This window comes from Colletotrichum costaricense, assembly GCF_030867565.1.
Source record: "Colletotrichum costaricense strain IMI 309622 chromosome Unknown Scaffold_16.1, whole genome shotgun sequence".
Lineage (NCBI taxonomy): Eukaryota > Fungi > Ascomycota > Sordariomycetes > Glomerellales > Glomerellaceae > Colletotrichum > Colletotrichum costaricense.
Genome location: NW_026848245.1, coordinates 861722 through 879523, shown reverse-complemented (window position 1 = coordinate 879523; position 17802 = coordinate 861722). Strand labels below are relative to the sequence as shown.

The following is a 17802-nucleotide window of genomic DNA, read 5'->3' as shown; positions in this document are numbered from 1 at the left end:
TGGAGAATGGAGATGCCGTCCCCACCCGACTCGTGTGGGCGCTTGACAGCCCCCAAACCGGCCAAGCTCAAGCCCCAGAAGCTGGTCGGATTGCGGGGTTACCACCCTGTTGAATAATGAGGAGAGCCGGAAAGAGGCCGAGACGGTATTCAGCTGTATGGAGTACCACGCGATGTTCGGGTCAGGTTTACAGCGAAGTGCAAATGTGTGTGTGTGTGTGTGTGTGTGTGTGTGTGAGAGAGAGAGAGAGAGAGAGTGTGTGTGTGTGTGTGTGAGAAAGGTGGTTCTGTCGACATTCCCAATAAGGAAATCTTAAGCACCGAGGCCATCGTGAGAGCATCGCGCTGAACAGCTCGTCATAAGGGAGTGGGCAGCTTTCTTTCAAAGTGATCGTGCCAAGTTCAACTTCAAACCCCCGGACCCGAAACCCTTGCATTGCGAGCTTGCGTCTCATTCTTGTTCCCTTGCACTCATCACGTCACGACCACACACCAGTAATCTGCGATATCACCGCCATGGCGCAACTCAACAGACTACAGACATTCCCGAATAAGCCGAGAGTGTTTGTCCTCACAGACATCTCAAACGAGCCCGACGACGCCGAGTCGCTCGTCCGTTACCTCCTCTACTCCAACCAATTCCAGACCGAGGGCCTCGTCGCCGTCTCATCAACATGGATGAAGAACAAAGTCTGCCCGCAAGACATTCACAAGATCCTCGACGCCTACGCCGGCGCCGTGGATAACCTCAACAAACATACGCATCCAGACTACCCTTATCCCTCAGCCGACAGCCTACGGGCGTTGGTCAAATCCGGACCACCGGTACGTAATTGAAGGATGACAGTTGTCGCTTAAAGATCAAATATTCTAATATTCAATCGTACAGGTGTACGGATTCGCCGGTGTAGGTGCAGACAAGCCATTGACCGACGGCGCCCAGCTACTCCTCGAGAGAATTGAGGCCCCCTCACAAGATCCCCTTTGGGTCCTCGTCTGGGGCGGCACCAACGTCCTGGCCCAAGTCCTCCTCACCATTCGCGACAAATACTCCCCCGAAGACGCAGCCAAGTTGCGATCGAAGCTGAGAGTCTACACAATTTCCGACCAAGACGACACCTCAGCCTGGATCCGCACCCAGTTCCCCGACATTTTCTACATCTCCTCCATCCACGGTTGGAACCAATACGGACTTGCAGCGTGGACGGGTATCTCTGGAGACAAATACTACGGTTTCGACCAGGGCGGTCCAGACTTTTCCAAGGTCTCAAAGCAATGGATCAAGGAGAACATTCAGATCGGCCCGCTAGGCTCCGCGTACCCCGACTTCCTCTTCATCCCGGAGGGCGATACCCCGACTTTCCTCTACCTTATCCAAAATGGCCTTGGCGATCGAGAGCATCCAGACTACGGCTCATGGGGAGGTCGTTACGCGCTCACTGACGCCAGCGACGCCGGACAGCAGGGCAAGCATTACAGCGACATGTCCGACACGGTCGTCGGCGTCGACGGCAAGTCATACCGCTCCAACCAAGCCACCATCTGGAGATGGCGCGACACTTTCCAAAACGATTTCTCAGCGCGCATGCAGTGGTCGCTAAACCCCGACGTCGCTTCAACAAACCACCACCCCATCGTCGTGGTCAACGGTTCCCAGAGCCTCGAGCCGCTGTACTTCGAGGCTGAAGCCGATTCAACAATCGAGCTGGACGCCTCAGGGACGTACGATCCCGATGGGGATGCGTTGACGTTCAAGTGGTGGCAGTACCGCGAGCCGAGCGCTTCACAATGGCTGGTCCACTTTGAAGTCTCGGAACTTGGTATCGAGAGGCTAGATTCGGAGGGCAAGAAGATTAGGGTCACGGTGCCGGAGCCCGAGAAGTCTTGCATGGAGCTCATCAGTCGGCAGCCGGTGGCCAAGGGCCAGGTGCTGCATCTCATCTTGGAGGTTACGGATAGCGGAACGCCCGCGCTGACGAGCTACCGTCGCGTTTTGATTCAGGCGACGAATAAAGATTTGAGAGGAGGCAAGCTTTTGAAGGAAGGGGAAGAGCTGTTGGCTATCGGTGATGCCATGAAGGATTATACTGGATGAGAATGCATAACGCTAGTCCTTCAATGAAAGTCAGTCTCAATTAACCCTCAGATACCGGGCCGGTGAGAGAGAAACCACGAGAGCCTTCAATGGGATTACGCTGCTGCTCAAGTTCTTGACAGATCAGGTATTACCGCGCTTGTAGTGGTTTGTGTTGGCCACTCAGAGGGCACGGCAACCCCACGGCTGTTCATGGCGCGTAGAACTTGTCACCAACATCATGATTCGATGCCGCGTTGAGCTTGTCGATTCTATTTGATGAAGCGTGACAGCATGTCGCCTGAGACTGAACAATAGGTAGACCAGGATGAGGGTATTTGATCTCATTCAATTCACGCGGGACTTACGTCTCAAGAGTCGGAAAGGTAGACTACTTTTATTCATTATCGAGTCCAGGTGACAATCGACAAAAGTTCTAGAAGGAGAGTGGATGATCATTGGTTTTCCCGTCTCATTGGCAGCTTGCTGAAGGATTGAGGCGAAGGAAGCCTTCTTACATGGGACGCATGTCGGAACCTGATTGGTGTCTTCGAGTTCTTGGGGAAGTTTTCTGGTTAGCGGAACTCTAGGGAGGATTGCAGAGCAGGACGGGGATCAGAACTCCTGTCCATTTCTTTGGAGGTGGTGGCTTGGCTAGTGCTGACGGAAAATTCGACGCGCCATCGTCATCTCATCCGTCTCAAATCTTACTACCAGCGACCTGCTTCACAAAGACCCCATCTCCTTCTCTCACCGTCGAAAGTATTGAAGTATATCGCGCTCTCACGGGCGTTCATCCCATCTCAACAATCTTGAGGGTCATCGTCTGGTCGGCTGCATCGGCTCCACGAACAAAATGGATAAAGACAATGCAACAACTGTAGCTGTGATCGGAGCAGGTACGTGGCGTGTAGACAATGGGACATGTGCCTGCTTATCTATTTTACTGATGCGATAATCAAGGGTCCACCGGCCTGTCGATGCTCAAGACTCTCCGGGAAGACGGATTCGATGCTACGTTGTTTGAAAGGCGAAGTCGAGTTGGCGGTCTTTGGTCCTATACCGACGACAAGAGCATGACCACTGCGCTACCCTGTGAGATCTCTCAAACGATCCTCAACGTTTCCGTTGCTGGATATCCTAATCGTTCTAGCTACAAATGCCATCATCAGCAAATACACCTGCGGGTTCACGGATTTCCCGATGCCAGATAGTAAGTGCATGAGAGTCTTTTTCGAGACATGTCATTCTTCCGGTGGCTGACATCCTGAAAGAGTATGGGCCATTCTTGAGCCAAGGCGATTTCGAAGAGTACATGGAATCTTATGCCGAGAACTTTGGCCTGTACAAACACATTGTTTTCAACAGCACTGTGAAGCAGGTCGTTCGAAATGGCGATGGCACCAAATGGAAAGTCGAGATGGTCAGATCAGGCAGCCAGGAGGTGAAAGAGTTTGACAAGGTCGTCCTCTGCCATGGCTATCAGACGCAACCCAGGATGCCAATCTTTGAAGGTCAAGAGCTGTACCAAGGTCAACTCATTCATTCACAACAGTTTCGAAAGTATGTATCAGCATTCCGTCTCCTGTTCGCTCACTGCTCACCAATGCAACACCAGCCCGGAAAACTACAAGGGCCAAAAGGTTGTCCTCGTCGGTCTCAGCGCCACGATGAGCGACCTTCTCACCATCTTGGTCGACCAAGCCAGAGAGACCTTCGTGTCGCACCGGAACGGCGCAATGATCATAGGTCGCTGGCGCAACGGCCTCCCCACCGACCTTCTCATCAACCGCGCTCGACGACAGATGTCCTACTTTCTGCAGAGAAACTTCCCCAACCAGGTCAACAAGCTCGTCAAGCTCGCCACGGGCCTCTTGATGCGACAGCACGGCAAGATCGACCCCGCATGGCGGCTCCTCGAAAACGTCGCCCCGCTAAGCCTGCATCTCGCCGGATGCATGGATACGACCTTGGAGCTTCTGCGCGAGGGCAAGGTGTCGTCACTATACGGTATCAAGAGGTTCCTCGGCGGCAAGAAGATTGAGTTCACGGATGGGACCGTTCTAGACGACGTCGACTCTGTTGTTTGCTGTACCGGCTACACTGCAGATTTCAGTCTCGTTCCCTTCGTGGAGACGAGCAAGCCCAAGACGGACGCGGCCGGCCATCCGTACGGAGGCGAGTCCATCGTCAGGCTCTATATGAACCTCTTCCCACCGGCGCATGCAGATAGCATAGCGATCCTGGCGTACTCGACGTACGGCAAGAATAACGGTTTCTCGTTTTCAGACGTTACCTCCATGGCCATCAGCAACATCTGGCGCGGCGTCAGCGCAGACATGATCCCCTCCAGACCGAAGATGGAGCGCGCCATTGACCGCCATCAAGAGTGGGTTGCCGGCCGTTGGCACCAGGAGAATAGATCTGAGCCGGGTGCTGTTAAACAGTGGGAGTTCCAGGGGTTCTTACATCAAGCTGCTGGCACTGGCATGGAGAACCTGGGCTGGGGATGGCGCGGCTGGGTGACGTGGTTCAAGGACCCTTATATGGTGTACCTTATCAACCATGGCGTCGAGACGGCGCATGCGTTTAGGTACTTTGAGACGGGGAAGAGGAAGACTTGGGACGGGGCCAGGGAGGCGATCATTCACATGAACAAGCTGGTGAAGCAGCTCAAGTCTGCTAAGAGGTGAAGCTGCAGATCGTGAGCAGGGGAATCTATGCGGCCATTGAGTTTGTTTTCTTCTCTTCTTATTTAGATTTGTCATAAGGTAGCCACCTACGAGTCTCTCCATTGTTGTGTACCTATTGACTGTGTCTTCACTTATGTATCCACGGCCGAGTGGTGACACCCGGTCCGGAGTTAGCCCCGCAAACTCCGGCCTGCCCCTCCGTAAACCCCAACGCGGGCCATGCCGATCGTGCCGGTCCCTCCTCAAAGCCGACCGGATGCTTTAGCGAAGATGACCACGGGCTTGAGCCAGATGCTGTATCACCGGTGTAACCTGTCGTTATGACCGGCAAAGATTGGTTACAGGCGGGTTTGGTGTGCATTTATTGACGCAGGGAACGCGCCGCACGACCATCCAATACGTCACAGACGCAACAGATCCCCGCATCAAAATGTCGGATCGAGAGGTCGTCTGTTACCGGCATGGAGCCATCGGTATGAGCTCTGCTAAATTCCGGCCATATTTCCGGACTGATATGTCAGCCGTCCTCGACTGCCGATGCCCCTCATATGGCAAAGTATAAATTCACGACTTACAGTCCGTCTATTGTCTTGGTGTTTAGTTGTAGGACTTTTAATCAGTATCACCAGGCTCTCACAAGGATTTGTCGGCAGCTCATTGTTACACCTAAATAACACCGCTTAAATCCTGCTCAAACACAACCACAATGTCCAACTTCATGGCAGAAGCGCCCGAGCCTCCCACCGAGCTGGGAAGGCTCCGTGTCCTCTCGCCCAATGCAGGTATTCGGGTGTCTCCCTTGGCTCTCGGCGCCATGTCCATCGGTGAAGCCTGGGCAGAGGCAATGGGCGCCATGAACAAGGAGCAGTCGTACAAGCTCCTCGACGCCTTCGTCGAGTCCGGCGGCAACTTCATCGACACGGCAAACGGCTACCAGGACGAGCAGTCAGAAAAGTGGATTGGCGACTGGATGAAGGAGAGGGGCAACAGAGAGCAGATTGTGCTGGCCACAAAGTACACCTCGGATTACCAGAGCCACGCCCTGGGTAAGGGTCACACGGCCAACTTCACGGGCAACCACCGCCGCAGTCTCCACGTCAGCATCCGGGACTCGCTCAAGAAGTTGGGCACGGATTACATCGATATCCTGTACCTGCACTGGTGGGACTACACGACGTCCATCAAGGAGATCATGGACTCGCTTCACATCCTCGTAGAGCAGGGCAAGGTCCTCTACCTCGGCATCTCAGACACGCCCGCCTGGGTCGTCAGCGCCGCCAACACGTACGCAGTCGACCACGGCAAGACGCCCTTTAGCGTGTACCAGGGCCGGTGGAGCGTGATGCACCGCGACTTTGAGCGCGATATCCTCCCCATGGCCCACACCTTTGGCATGGCCCTGTGCCCGTGGGACGTGTTGGGCTCCGGCAAGTTCCAGTCGAAAAAGGCGCTGGAGGAGCGCAAGAAGGCCGGCGAGGGTCTGCGGTCCTTTGTCAGCACCGGCGAGCAGACGGAGATGGAGGTCAAGATGAGCGAGGCTTTGGAAAAGGTGGCGGGCGAGCACGGCACGGAGAGCGTGACGGCTATTGCCCTTGCCTACGTCCGCAGCAAGGCGCCGAATGTGATTCCCATCGTGGGCGGGCGCAAGGTCGAGCACTTGAAGGCCAATATTGATGCTCTCAAGATCAAGCTCACAGATGAGCAGATTGCGTTCTTGGAAAGCGTCAAGCCTTTCGATGTCGGCTTCCCTGGTAACTTCTTGGGCCCAGATCCTAACATTACTGGAAAGTCCTTCAGGCTGGCGCGCGCATCACAAATGTCGTTCCCTAATGCAGGCAGGCAGACGAGTATCTAAGCTAGATAGATAGAAGCTAGATCAAAAGTGTACTGGAAGCCTTGTCTCATCAAACCAGATGACGAGAATCATTAAGTCGTATGAGTGCACCAATACGGTAACCCAATAGCTATCCTCCTAGCTGGGGCCCTAGGAATGTGTCCGCCGAACGTTGGACGGAACTCGGCAGCTTCGACATCATACTTGAGATGATCGTCTCACAGAAGTTCATCTTGTCTAGCATCGCGCATCTCTGGTCGCCAAAGATTCACATGCACAGGCTATTTTTGCTCAAAATTATGCTTCAATTGGTGACTACCGCTGAGAGCTGCCTCAAACGAGGTATATATCAAGGGGAGGCCTCCTCAAACCACCTACGTCCGATCAATCTGAGTGACCGTAGCCTTGGATGAATCCAAGCCCTTGTGGGTATCCTTATCAAAGTCAACCGCAGCATCAGCATGCGTATCAAGTCCCATCTGCTTCATAGCATTCGTTCCCACCGCCGCGTCCGGTCCGTCAAAGATCTCCGCCACCTCCTCGAGAGACCGTCCCTTGGTCTCGGGGAAGAAGAAGTAGATGAGGGTAAGGTGAATGGCGATCGCCACGCACCACACAATGTAGTACTTCCACGCAATCGCCTCCATGGCAACGGGGTTCGCGAACGAGTTGTAGACACCCGCCAAGTTACCGGTGAGCTGGTAAAGCATAGAGGCTTTGGCGCGCAGCGAGTAAGGTGTGACTTCCATGATGTAGGTCGCGCCAATGGGCGAGCAGGCGTGATACCAGAAGGAGAAGACAAAGATCATGGCCAAGACGGCGCCCGCGTAGCCCATGTGCTTGAAGCCGGTCTCCTGGTTCAGCGCAGAGCAGATTGTCCAGATGATGTACGAGACGCCCATGCCTGACATGCCGACGAGGAAGAGCCTGCGTCGACCAAACTTGTCCACCATGGTGGCGAAGACACAGGCCGAGAGGAAACCCCAAATTTGTAGCCCGGCGTTGATGAGGAGCTGGGTCTTGTGATCCGTGACATTGATCGAGTTGAGCACCCTAGACGAAGTTTGTTAGCAATTGAGACGAAGCACAAAGGGGATTTGAGTCTGGACTGACTTTGAGAGGAAGTACGAGGTCAAGGCATTGCCAGACCACTGCAGCATGGCAGGAATGTACAGAGCCAAAAACAAGCGATGCCAGTTGCCGCGGGTCGAGATCCATTCCGCCCAGCGCGACCTCTTCTGCACCTTTTCCACCTCGAGCGTGGCCGTGATCTCGGCCATCTCGAAGCGAGCAAGCCGGGAGTTGGGGTCCCCGTATCCGTGCCACTTGACCAGAATGTCCCTGGCCTCCTTGTAGCGGCCCTTGTAAATCAGCCATCTGGGCGATTCGGGGCAGAAGAAGACGAGAGACGCCTGGATGACGGAGCAGACGCACTGCAGCAAGCTGGGAAGACGCCACGCCCACGAGTTGGTCATCTTGAAGGTGCCAAACGTGACCCAGGCGGCGATGAGGGCACCGAGCGGCCAGGAAACCATCATGAAGGAGACGACCTGTCCGCGGTGGGTAGGGTACGTGACCTCGGACAGCAGGGGCGGGGCGGCGGTCGAGATGATGCCGAGTCCAAAGCCGATGATGAAGCGGGAGGCGACGAACATGCCGTAGTTGAGGGACCAGGTTTGGATGATGGAACCGACAATGATGAGAATCGAGCCGCCAAAGATGGGCTTCCGGCGGCCGAGCCAGTCGCAGAGCTGAGAGGAGACGAGGATGGAGATGAGGACGCCACCATTGGGGCCGAACGTCATGGCGCCGAGGCGTGTTCCCTTCGGCTCGCCAAAGAACTCTTGCCACTGTGGGAGTGACTGCATGCCATTGAGCATGCTGGCGTCGAAGCCCGTTGCCGTCTGGGTCAGGAGACCGCTGAGAAGCAAGAGGTTGAGCTTCCACAGGGTCCAGTCGCTGTACCACGGCTTACGATCGCGAGGGATGACATCGCTGAGAACGAGGCCCTGGAAGTCGTCGGTGTCGGCACCGGGCGAGTGGACCTCTTCGGTGACTGGCTTTGCCATTGTGATGGTTGTCGTCGTCTCGTCGAAGAGAGTGGGTTGCCTTTGTCAACTTTTGTCGTCGTTGTCTCTTGGAGGAACCGGCTCGAACTGACGGCTGCTGGTTTGCGGGCCTGCAGGGTAGTAGTGAATCCGGCGCAACGGTCCTCTTATATCTCGAGACGAACTGGCAGATTGGAACTTGGGAACGAATTGGAGTCGCGATGCGAATGCGGGATAGCGCCGGCTTGCCTACCATCCAGTATATTGACCGATGCCCCCTTTCAAGTTTTCCCCATGGGCAAGCAGCGACCTACCCCGGCTACCAGACAAACGCGGAGGAAGCTAAGGTTGAATCAGACCACTGCGCCGGTATCCGTAGACTGTCACAAGTTGGCCTTGTTCGAATGGTGGTGGCTGGCGACGCTTGTTGGTGCGCATCCAAACCGCGCCGGGGAGGCCTTTACCCCGATGCCCGATGCAGCATCACGTGGAGTTAAGAGGTTTTACCCCAGATCTACCCCAGGTTCCTCCTCTTTCTCCTCACGAGTCTCTGTTCCTTTCGAGCTCCGGGGTGTGTCTTTCTCCTCACGCGACGCCTTCGACTCCTCATCACACCAGGAGTCGGTCCCCCGGTCGTTCGTTGCCCAGCTTCGGGGAATAAGAGCCGGCGGTGCTTGACTGAACCTCGGGAGACCCATCCCCCGTTCTCCCAATACCCCGGGCAACGGCGTGTTCGACGGGCGTCTTACGCCGAGATGCCGAGACACGGGAGGGTGCGGCGCAAGCTAGCGACATCAAGCGAAAGCTTTTTCAAAGAAATGCACCACACTACGTCACAGATGGCCTTCTCTTAAAGACGGTTCGCCTTATTTGAAAGCGAAGTCTCTCCGGGCAATGCGCATCAGGGCCACATTCAAGCCTGAGCACAAGCCACAACCAGCAGCACGTTCATCGAGACAGTTCACTACGAAACCAATGTTGAGAATTCCAGAGTGAAAGCAGGACTTATTGAAGCATACGGGCAAGCCATTACTGGTTCTCATGTCACCCTACGCCAAGACACTGAGTGCACAGTCAGCATGCAGTAGAACTCCAACGAACCTCGATGCATATACCCGGAGTGCATTGCTGTAATGAGCGATACGCGCTCATGCCGGCAGAATCTGGCCAACAACTGTTTATAAGCTGACAGCCCAGCTATCATGGTTGGCTGACCCATGTCTAACATCCGCATTTCGTCCCATGCAGCAAAGTCTCCGATTAAGAGGCAGACTACTATTAGCATACCAGCAGATTCGTCCACAACTTACTTTACGATGTATCATATCGACTGAGGGCTTCTCAAAGGCTTCTTTTTCTTAGATATTTGATCGCCTACGTTGGTCGGCGACCACATGCCTGCATACTACCGAAACACCAATAGGCGCACCCGCTTGCAACATGGCCGTCTTACAACCGTGCTCCCTTTGGTGGAAAGAGCTAGTGATAATTTCCGTTGCTAATTGGTCATATCAAAGAGATGTGTAGTACGACGGTTGGCATCGTGTTGCAGTGAAAGCACTGAATTGCGTGGTCACTCCAATAGCCTACTATAGTCACACAGCGAGTCTGGGCTAGTACAAGTCTTACACCATAATTGAGCTCGTTGGATGAGTGTTTCAAAACATTCACCAACGTTAATCAAATGGTACGGCTTGGCGTCAGCTCAGCTGTCGGCCGCTCTGGCCAAGAACACGACTCAAGGCGCCCTTACTCTGCGCTTCGCAGTCCCCATCTCAAGATAGCGCCAATCGCTTAGGTCTACCACCTTTCTTGAGAGTCAGGCGAAGCAGGGGAAAAGCCAGATATTTATCTCTCTCTACCTTAGTCTTCTAAGTTTACTAAGAGGTGAAAGTCCAAAACGAGGGGGAGCACCAAAGAGGACCACTGCTACCATTACTGGTTTAAACACACCTCCGCCCGCGCCTAGTCGTGGGTCCGGTACCAGAAGGCAGTGATCATGATAATAAGAGATTCAACGTCACGAATTTGCATACGTATTAAAAGCATTCGATAATATATTTTCCACAAGCTGACATACTCGATCTCTCCCCACGGAGGCCTTTTTGCGGAAGTGTTGCCAAACTCCGAGTCGATTAGCTGTACATGTAGTTATCTTGCATACCCTCTTCAAAGGATCAGATCAGCATGAGCAAAATCACTTACATTCTGGCATATTTACACAATGCTTACTGGATCACAAGAAGGATTGCCCCCGTGCTAATTGAACACGAATACCCACAAAGTCGTAAATGCTGACAGATGGTCGGACAACCACTTGTATGAGACATTGTTGTGCACGATGAGGCATCATCATCCTCACCGCAACGTTTAAGTCTACCTGAGCTAAGAGTGTAACTGTGAGATGAGCATGTAGTTATCTGCTCTTCAATATGTATTGAATACGAAGACTGAGCCCTGATGGGAAACGAGTTTCTGCTATAATACAACATCGTTCCCCGGACCGAATTACAAGAGTAGAGATTGGGCAGCTCAAAAGAAGAGAGCATTAAAGATAACAAAATCACAATTTGTTGATTCGATATTGCAGCAGACGTTGTAAATCCTACTCCTTCACCAAGTTCTCACCTTACTAACAGAAATCCCAGGCCACCACCATGAAGTTCACAATCCCCATCCTCCTCGCCCTGGCCACCAACTTCCCACCAACTCTCGCCGGCATCGCCCCCACCGCCGCCGAAGAATGCGGTGACCTCGGCGTAATGTCCTACACGGCCTCCTCCCTCGACAGCAACGTCGACCCCTCCAACATCCGCAAGTGCAGAGAGCACCCCCTAACCCTCAAGGACGGCTTGTCCCCGAATTTGCAGGCCCGGGAGTGCTGGTTCGGCGATAAATACGGCTGCAGCAAGGGTTACTGCTGGGAGTCGTGCGACAGAAACAAGGGCACTTGGTGCTGGACGGCGTGGAATGGCGGGCACGGGAACTGGCGGACTTGTTCTGGCAAGGAGCAATGCGCGCCTGCGCAGCAGTCTGCTTGTGGGAAGGATTGCAAGGATGCCAAAGAGTGTGGATGTAGCTGTCACTGAGGGGGTCCAAACGATCGATGAAATGTCGTGCTTTTTATCTGTCTTTACCTCCTGTAAACTTGTAGTTGACCATCATGGATCTCACTTGTTTCGCTCCATCTTCGGTTATTAGGCTGAGAAGCTCTTCTGATCATCCCAGCAGAACCAATCATCACACTCACTTTTTACGATGAGCACTTATCTCATTTCATCATTGTATGTCTGTAATATCTCACTCTCTCTCATCCAAGCACTGTACCGAGATAATTACGTGAAATGGCCAGCGTCTGACGCGGGGCTTCCAGTCTCGGCCTTCGGCAGAAATAACATAAATGAAGACTGTTTCAACCACTAGATAGAAGGTATCATGAAACTCTCTGATGTTGTGTGATTCATTTCATGCTATTGGGCAGTAATTTCTTTTGGATGCGGGTTATACTTGGATTTTACGACGTGTTTGGTGCGATTTCCAATTTAGAACTGTGAACAAAGAACACACTGCAGTCCTGGCATCCAACGTCAACGGAGAAGGCTAGAATCATGCCACAAGAGGCCTGGCAGCTCTAATAATATCTAAACAAACACTAAAAAGCTTCGAAATAGGATACTGCCAACAAGACCGAGTCCGGAGCAGACGCCGTCACCCGGAGGCGGCAGGCGGCAGAGGGCCGTGACAAAGCATCGCCGAAGCTCCGAAGGGCCCCACCCTGGCGCACAAACCCCCCGCAAGCCAATCACCTGCGACAACTACAACCCCACCAACAACGACGCCCGCACCAAAAGGGAAAGGAACTCGCGCCGGCCGCAGCATCTCGCAGCTCATCCCATCTCCGGGCAGCAAAAAGACGACGCAACAAGGAGGACGACTTAACCAGTTCTGCCATTCGTTTCGAGTTACCTTAGAGTGAGGGATTCACTTATAAGCTGGTTGGCCTTTCACCTTTCTTTCTCTTCTGGCTGAGTTCATCTTTGGATAGGGACAGCAAAATACTGGAAAGAAACGCCCCATTAGATATCACAATGGCTGAATCAGCACAGCAACAACCGTTGGAAGGCGGCAAGATTCTCGCGCCAGACGCCATCGCCAACATCCTCTCGTCCGCCTCGGCCTGGGCTGATCCAGGTTCCGTAGACCAGAGCCGCGCGCACAGGACCGCACTGCTGGGCGATGTACTCTTTACTGCGCAGCAGCAGTGGAATAGTGGCAGTCAAGAAATTGACCTTGTTGCGGAGAAGCTGGGCGACGGAAGCAGAGATGGTAAGGCCCCTTGATTCACACTACTGATTTTGAGATCTAAGCTAACACATTCAACAGCATCATGGAGACTGCCCCTGGGAGACTCGGGCATCGTCGACTTCTTCCTCTCTGTCATTTCCACGGAGAACCTCAGACCAGCGTTGAAGAAGCACTCTCTCCGTCTGCTCGGAAACTCATGCGCCGACACAGGTACCACTCTTGTTCACTCATCCTCTTCAGCAAAGAAATCTAACGCAAAATCTAGATGAAAACCGCGCAAGGGTCGTGTCATCAAACGCAATCACCTCCATCATCAGCCTTCTCGCCGACGACACCGCCCTCCCCTTCGCCGTGCCAGTCCTCTACAACATCCTCGTCGACTACGAGCCCGCCCAGATTCAAGCGAGCTCTTCCTCGCTCACCCTTCATCTCGTCAACCTCCTCACCAGCCCACGCCTCGCCAACGCGCCGCATCTCATGGGTATCATTGGCAAGATCCTCGCCTTGCTCGCCACACACGGTACGCTTCACTCACCCATCTAACTCCCTCCCTCCCTCACTCAGTCATAGAACCACAAAGCTCACACCTTTCATCCAGAAACCGAAGCCAACTTTGCACCCCCGCAAACACCAACCATCCTCCTCACCCTCGCCCTCACACCAACAACCGACGCAGAAGACTTCGTCTCCCTCACCGCCGTCGCCCTAGCCTACCTAACCCACGCGCCAATCCAAGCAGCCCTCATCGCAACCGGCTCCGTCCCCGTCCTCCTCGCCACCTTCTACCACCTCCAAACCCAGCTCGACGCCCTCCGCGTCGAAGACGAAGACGCCGCCGTCCTTCTCAAATCCCTCCCCCAGTCCTTCATCCAGATCCTCGCCGACGTCTCCTACGCAGACGACTTCGCCCTCCGGCACCCCATAGGCTCCCCCGTCCTCGACACCCTCTACAGCTGGCTCACCCTCACGCCCAACAACACCCACCTCCAGTCCGCGGCCTGCCTCTGCCTGGGCAACGTCGCCCGCTCCGACGAAGCCTCCTACGCCCTCGTCAAATACCACGCCGTCCACCTCCCGCTCGCCGCCCTCCTCGCCAAAGCAACAGACACGATGCTCCTCCACTCCGGCCTCTCCTTTGCCAAAAACCTCGCCATCCCCTCCCAGAACAAACCCGTCCTCGGCGACGCAGGCCTCTTCTCCCCCGAAATCCTCCCCCGCATCTGGTCCCTCGACGTAAACCCCCAAGTCCAATTCACAGCCGTCTCCCTGACCCGCCTCCTCCTCGTAAACACACCCACCAACGTCCGCCGCCTCTGCGCGCCCCTCTCCCCTGACCCTCTATCCCCCCTCCACGAGACAACACACCTCCACCGCCTCCTCGACATGGTCTCCCGCACAGACGCAGAACACACAAAGACCGAAGCCGCCCGCGCCGCCGCAGCCGTCTGCCGCGTCCTACACACGGCGCCCATCCCGCCCATCCTACCAGACTGGGACCCCTCCGAAGACGGCTACGTCTTCCGCCCCGAGAACCCGCTGCCCGCGACGGCCGTAGCCGAGGCAGAAGGCGACGGCGGCGCGCAGCGTCGAGACAAATTCTATAGGCGGCATCCGAGCCTGAACAAGGCGCTCGCGTTCCTCGTCACGCAGACCAAGTTCCCCGTGCTACGCAGCGAGGCGTGGTTCGTCTTCGCGCTCATGTGTCGCGCCAAGGACGGCGCCGATGTGGTTCTGCGTACGCTGCAGGTTCCTGGTGCGTTTGAGGCGTTGACGGAGGCTGTTACGGGGCGGACGTTTTCTGGGGAGGATAGCAGCAACGGCACGGATCAAAAGGCCATTGAGGGGGCGCCGTCGGCTGCGGGGGGTGATGGGCAGGCGGTGGTTGTTGGCGGCGGAGATAATGCTGCCATGGTGGAGGGTCTTGGGCTGGAGCCGCAGCAGGCTGACCCGTCGCAGGCGGCGGGCATGAAGAAGGTTGATCGGGAGAATGGGCTGGTAATGGTGTCGGAGCTTGTCAAGAGGCACGCGGCTGAGTTGCCGGCTGTCAGGAGGGCTGCGTTTGAGGAGATGTTGAAGGAAGGTGGTGAGCTGATGGCTGATGAGAAGGTGAAGGGCAAAGCGTAGTTGGTATGTTGAAGCAAACGATGCCTGACCATACTGTTCCTCATAGCTCCTTGACCATGAATAAGGGCAGAGGCCGCACTTGAGACTTTTCATGCTATTTGATGTCACAGTAATAGAACAATATTAGATCACAGCATCACCGAACGGAACCACAATTGGAAAAGCAATCGAATCAATCCTTAGTCTACTCCTGTCACCTTTGACCCATGATACACGTCACGTCGTATTCGTACGATGCGTCTTCCTACGCCCGTCGATTTAGACGACGGGGAATTCTTGGGGGAGTGTGTAGGGGGCAGCAATCGACACAAGCGGGCGTGATCAATGCAATAATTTCTTTATGACCTTGTCCTGAGAGTATCTCAATCCACTGAACCCACGCCAGGCCAGAAGAAAACAACCCGACTTTCGAAGAACTTTTTTCCCTTCTCCGAAAGTGTTTTTGATGTGTCGAAAGCAGCAGCCGAAAATCCCATTTCCATGCAGCAGCTTAAGCTTAGCTGCACTAGTAGCCGCAGCATCAAACAAAGCCCCCCGACACCACAAGAGACGACAGCAGAGCAGCAGCGGTAGCAAAGACAGAGACGTGCTGCGTTTATTTCTTGGCAGCCTCGGCCTCGGCCGCGTCGCGGGCGCGCTTCTCCTTCTTGCCCAGGTTGCGGGCCTCGGCTCTCGTGTCGCGGAGCTTGCGGTAAGCACCGCCCTCGATGGGCTTGGGGAGGTCGGACTTGGAGATCTCGGAGAAGCCGGAGGCGGTCTTCTCGATGGGGAGGGCGGCGGAGAGGGACTTGACGGTCTCGGTCTTGGAGAGGTCGACCTTGGAGTCGCCCTGCTTGACCTTGTTGGAGCGGCGGGGGAAGACGACGAGGCGCTCCTTGTAGGCCTTGAGGCGGGCGACGTTGGCGGCCAGGGACTCCTCGCTCAGGTTCTTGCGGCGGCCATCGACGGCGATACCGATGGTGGGAGCGTAAAGGCGGGGGATACCGGCGGCCTAGCAGACTCGCGTTAACTCTCTGAACATTCCCAAATATTCGTCCTTCCTGGCACCGGGCGTGCCTCGCGGAGTTCAGTATCGTACCTTAAGCTCGTCCAGGGTGAAACCGCGGCCGGCACGGACCTTGCGGTTGTACTTGATGGTAGGGCATCTCACGACAGGGCGGAGCAAGTCGGTGGGACGGGGAGCGACCTTCGCGGCCTTGGCCTGACGGGCGACACGGCGGCTGTGCTTCTTGCCGGCCTGTTGTGATGTTCCAAGTCAGATCCAAATTCCTCTTGTGCCATTTCCTATTTTCCCAATCTCGTCTGTTTCCCCGGGGTAGGGAAAGAAAGAGTATCCTGCGCAGAAGAATCATACCTGGTCGAAGTGCGTCCGGACCCGGCGCTGCCAATCCTTGCGGAAGTCTGGTCAAATGGTGTTAGTACTCTGCTATGTCTCGATGGTCGTCGTCTTCGCAATCGTCGCTCTTCGCGTGGAGGGGTGCTCACGGTTGTGGGGGATCTGCTGGTTGTGTGCGATCGCCTAGAAAAAAGTCGAACGTCAGTATTTGCGATGCGACGCCATCAATGGCGAGTCTCGTGGGCGTATCGACATACCATTGTGCCTGTATTGCGCGATCAAGGGGTTAGTAGTCCGGATGGGCCGTCGTCGAGATGCTGCTGCAGGCTTCGAAAATTCCTTGAGAGGGACGAGTCAAAATCTCTGGAGGGCATGAAAACCCTACGAAAGGCCGGTACGTACTGGAGGTTTTTGGGGTGGGACGGTCGCAATTGTTGATTGGCTGTGGGATCCACCTGGTGTGGCAGCGCGAAGGACAGGCGACGGCCGAACCCTATTCCGGATTTTCGTCTTGTGGCTGAGGCGATGGGTTTTTCGGTGTGCAAGTGGATTTCAGCTGGCAGGAACCACTTTACCTGAGGAAAGGTACCCAAGGTAGCACGGGTAGGTATGAGAGAGCTCTCACTCATTGGTATCATGGAGTCCGTCGTCGAAGGTATTCTATGCTTGATATCGTCGTCTTCAATCTCCTATTATGGAGGCTTGATTGCACCAGGGCAATTCATCTGGATAGTGCGTCCAATTTCCCATCAATCTACCACTTTTACAAATTTTTTATACGCTACATTTCTCATTTCGTCAATGCTTTACAGATCATAGTGTGCTACGAAAAATTGGTTCAGTGAAGTATAAGACAGCAGCTCCGCCGCACATCTTGAACTGCGCGCTCAGCCAGTGAGTGTTTGTTCTTGTTGGTGATACCCTCCTGCTCAGTGCTCACTTGTTGTCGCAAGATACGTGCAGTACCCTTTCACCAGCTCCTTATGCCCGTCTTAGCTGATCTACGTTGGTACAAGCCTCGCATGATGCCGATGACCATCCATCTTACTGGCAAATATGAACAGCCGACGATGCACCGTATCTGGGAGTTCCACTGAGATATCTCAATAATATCCAATTCCCGACAGTCGCAAATACACTTGCTCAAGTATTCGCCGAGAGGCTTCAGTGCTTGGCGTGTTTCCTCATCAGATGTCCATTCCTTCCCTTAATTGGTCTACAACTCCACAATGTCACTGCATCTTCGAGACGATGGTGCCTTCCCATCATGACATAGGTACTTTGACAGCTCAGTATCCGGCAGGTGGTGTGAGCTTGTAGCCCCTCTCAACTCATGCCCAGCGTGCTCCTTCCCATCCGTCGTTAAATTCAATGAAGTCCGAGGAACAG

General features: G+C 54.6%; 7 protein-coding genes across 7 annotated transcripts; 5 read left to right on the top strand and 2 right to left on the bottom strand.

The window, feature by feature from the left end:
• Positions 1 to 515: 515 nt before the first annotated feature.
• On the top strand, positions 516 to 2094 carry CCOS01_13090 (cellulose-binding protein; the record flags this gene model as incomplete). Its single annotated transcript, XM_060461236.1, has 2 exons — positions 516 to 824; positions 889 to 2094. 2 exons carry the CDS (start codon positions 516 to 518, stop codon positions 2092 to 2094), a joined length of 1515 nt encoding a protein of 504 aa, XP_060308438.1.
• An 835-nt stretch (positions 2095 to 2929) lies between these two features.
• Positions 2930 to 4766, top strand: CCOS01_13089 (dimethylaniline monooxygenase 2; the record flags this gene model as incomplete). Its single annotated transcript, XM_060461235.1, has 5 exons — positions 2930 to 2972; positions 3037 to 3168; positions 3227 to 3286; positions 3348 to 3636; positions 3692 to 4766. 5 exons carry the CDS (start codon positions 2930 to 2932, stop codon positions 4764 to 4766), a joined length of 1599 nt encoding a protein of 532 aa, XP_060308437.1.
• A 706-nt stretch (positions 4767 to 5472) lies between these two features.
• Positions 5473 to 6621, top strand: CCOS01_13088 (aryl-alcohol dehydrogenase AAD14; the record flags this gene model as incomplete). The annotated part of the gene is made up of 1 exon (XM_060461234.1): positions 5473 to 6621. One exon carries the CDS (start codon positions 5473 to 5475, stop codon positions 6619 to 6621), a length of 1149 nt encoding a protein of 382 aa, XP_060308436.1.
• Positions 6622 to 6974: 353 nt separating this feature from the next.
• Positions 6975 to 8669, bottom strand: CCOS01_13087 (uncharacterized protein; the record flags this gene model as incomplete). The annotated part of the gene is made up of 2 exons (XM_060461233.1): positions 6975 to 7653; positions 7714 to 8669. The coding sequence occupies 2 exons, from the start codon at positions 8667 to 8669 to the stop codon at positions 6975 to 6977; spliced, it is 1635 nt and encodes a 544-aa protein (XP_060308435.1).
• Positions 8670 to 11305: 2636 nt separating this feature from the next.
• Positions 11306 to 11737, top strand: CCOS01_13086 (uncharacterized protein; the record flags this gene model as incomplete). The annotated part of the gene is made up of 1 exon (XM_060461232.1): positions 11306 to 11737. The coding sequence occupies one exon, from the start codon at positions 11306 to 11308 to the stop codon at positions 11735 to 11737; it is 432 nt and encodes a 143-aa protein (XP_060308434.1).
• Positions 11738 to 12736: 999 nt separating this feature from the next.
• CCOS01_13085 (GTP binding protein) lies at positions 12737 to 15077 on the top strand (the record flags this gene model as incomplete). The annotated part of the gene is made up of 4 exons (XM_060461231.1): positions 12737 to 12974; positions 13032 to 13163; positions 13219 to 13473; positions 13552 to 15077. The coding sequence occupies 4 exons, from the start codon at positions 12737 to 12739 to the stop codon at positions 15075 to 15077; spliced, it is 2151 nt and encodes a 716-aa protein (XP_060308433.1).
• A 595-nt stretch (positions 15078 to 15672) lies between these two features.
• CCOS01_13084 (ribosomal protein L13e) lies at positions 15673 to 16673 on the bottom strand (the record flags this gene model as incomplete). Its single annotated transcript, XM_060461230.1, has 5 exons — positions 15673 to 16068; positions 16156 to 16314; positions 16432 to 16478; positions 16563 to 16596; positions 16671 to 16673. The coding sequence occupies 5 exons, from the start codon at positions 16671 to 16673 to the stop codon at positions 15673 to 15675; spliced, it is 639 nt and encodes a 212-aa protein (XP_060308432.1).
• Between the last annotated feature and the right edge of the window lie 1129 nt (positions 16674 to 17802).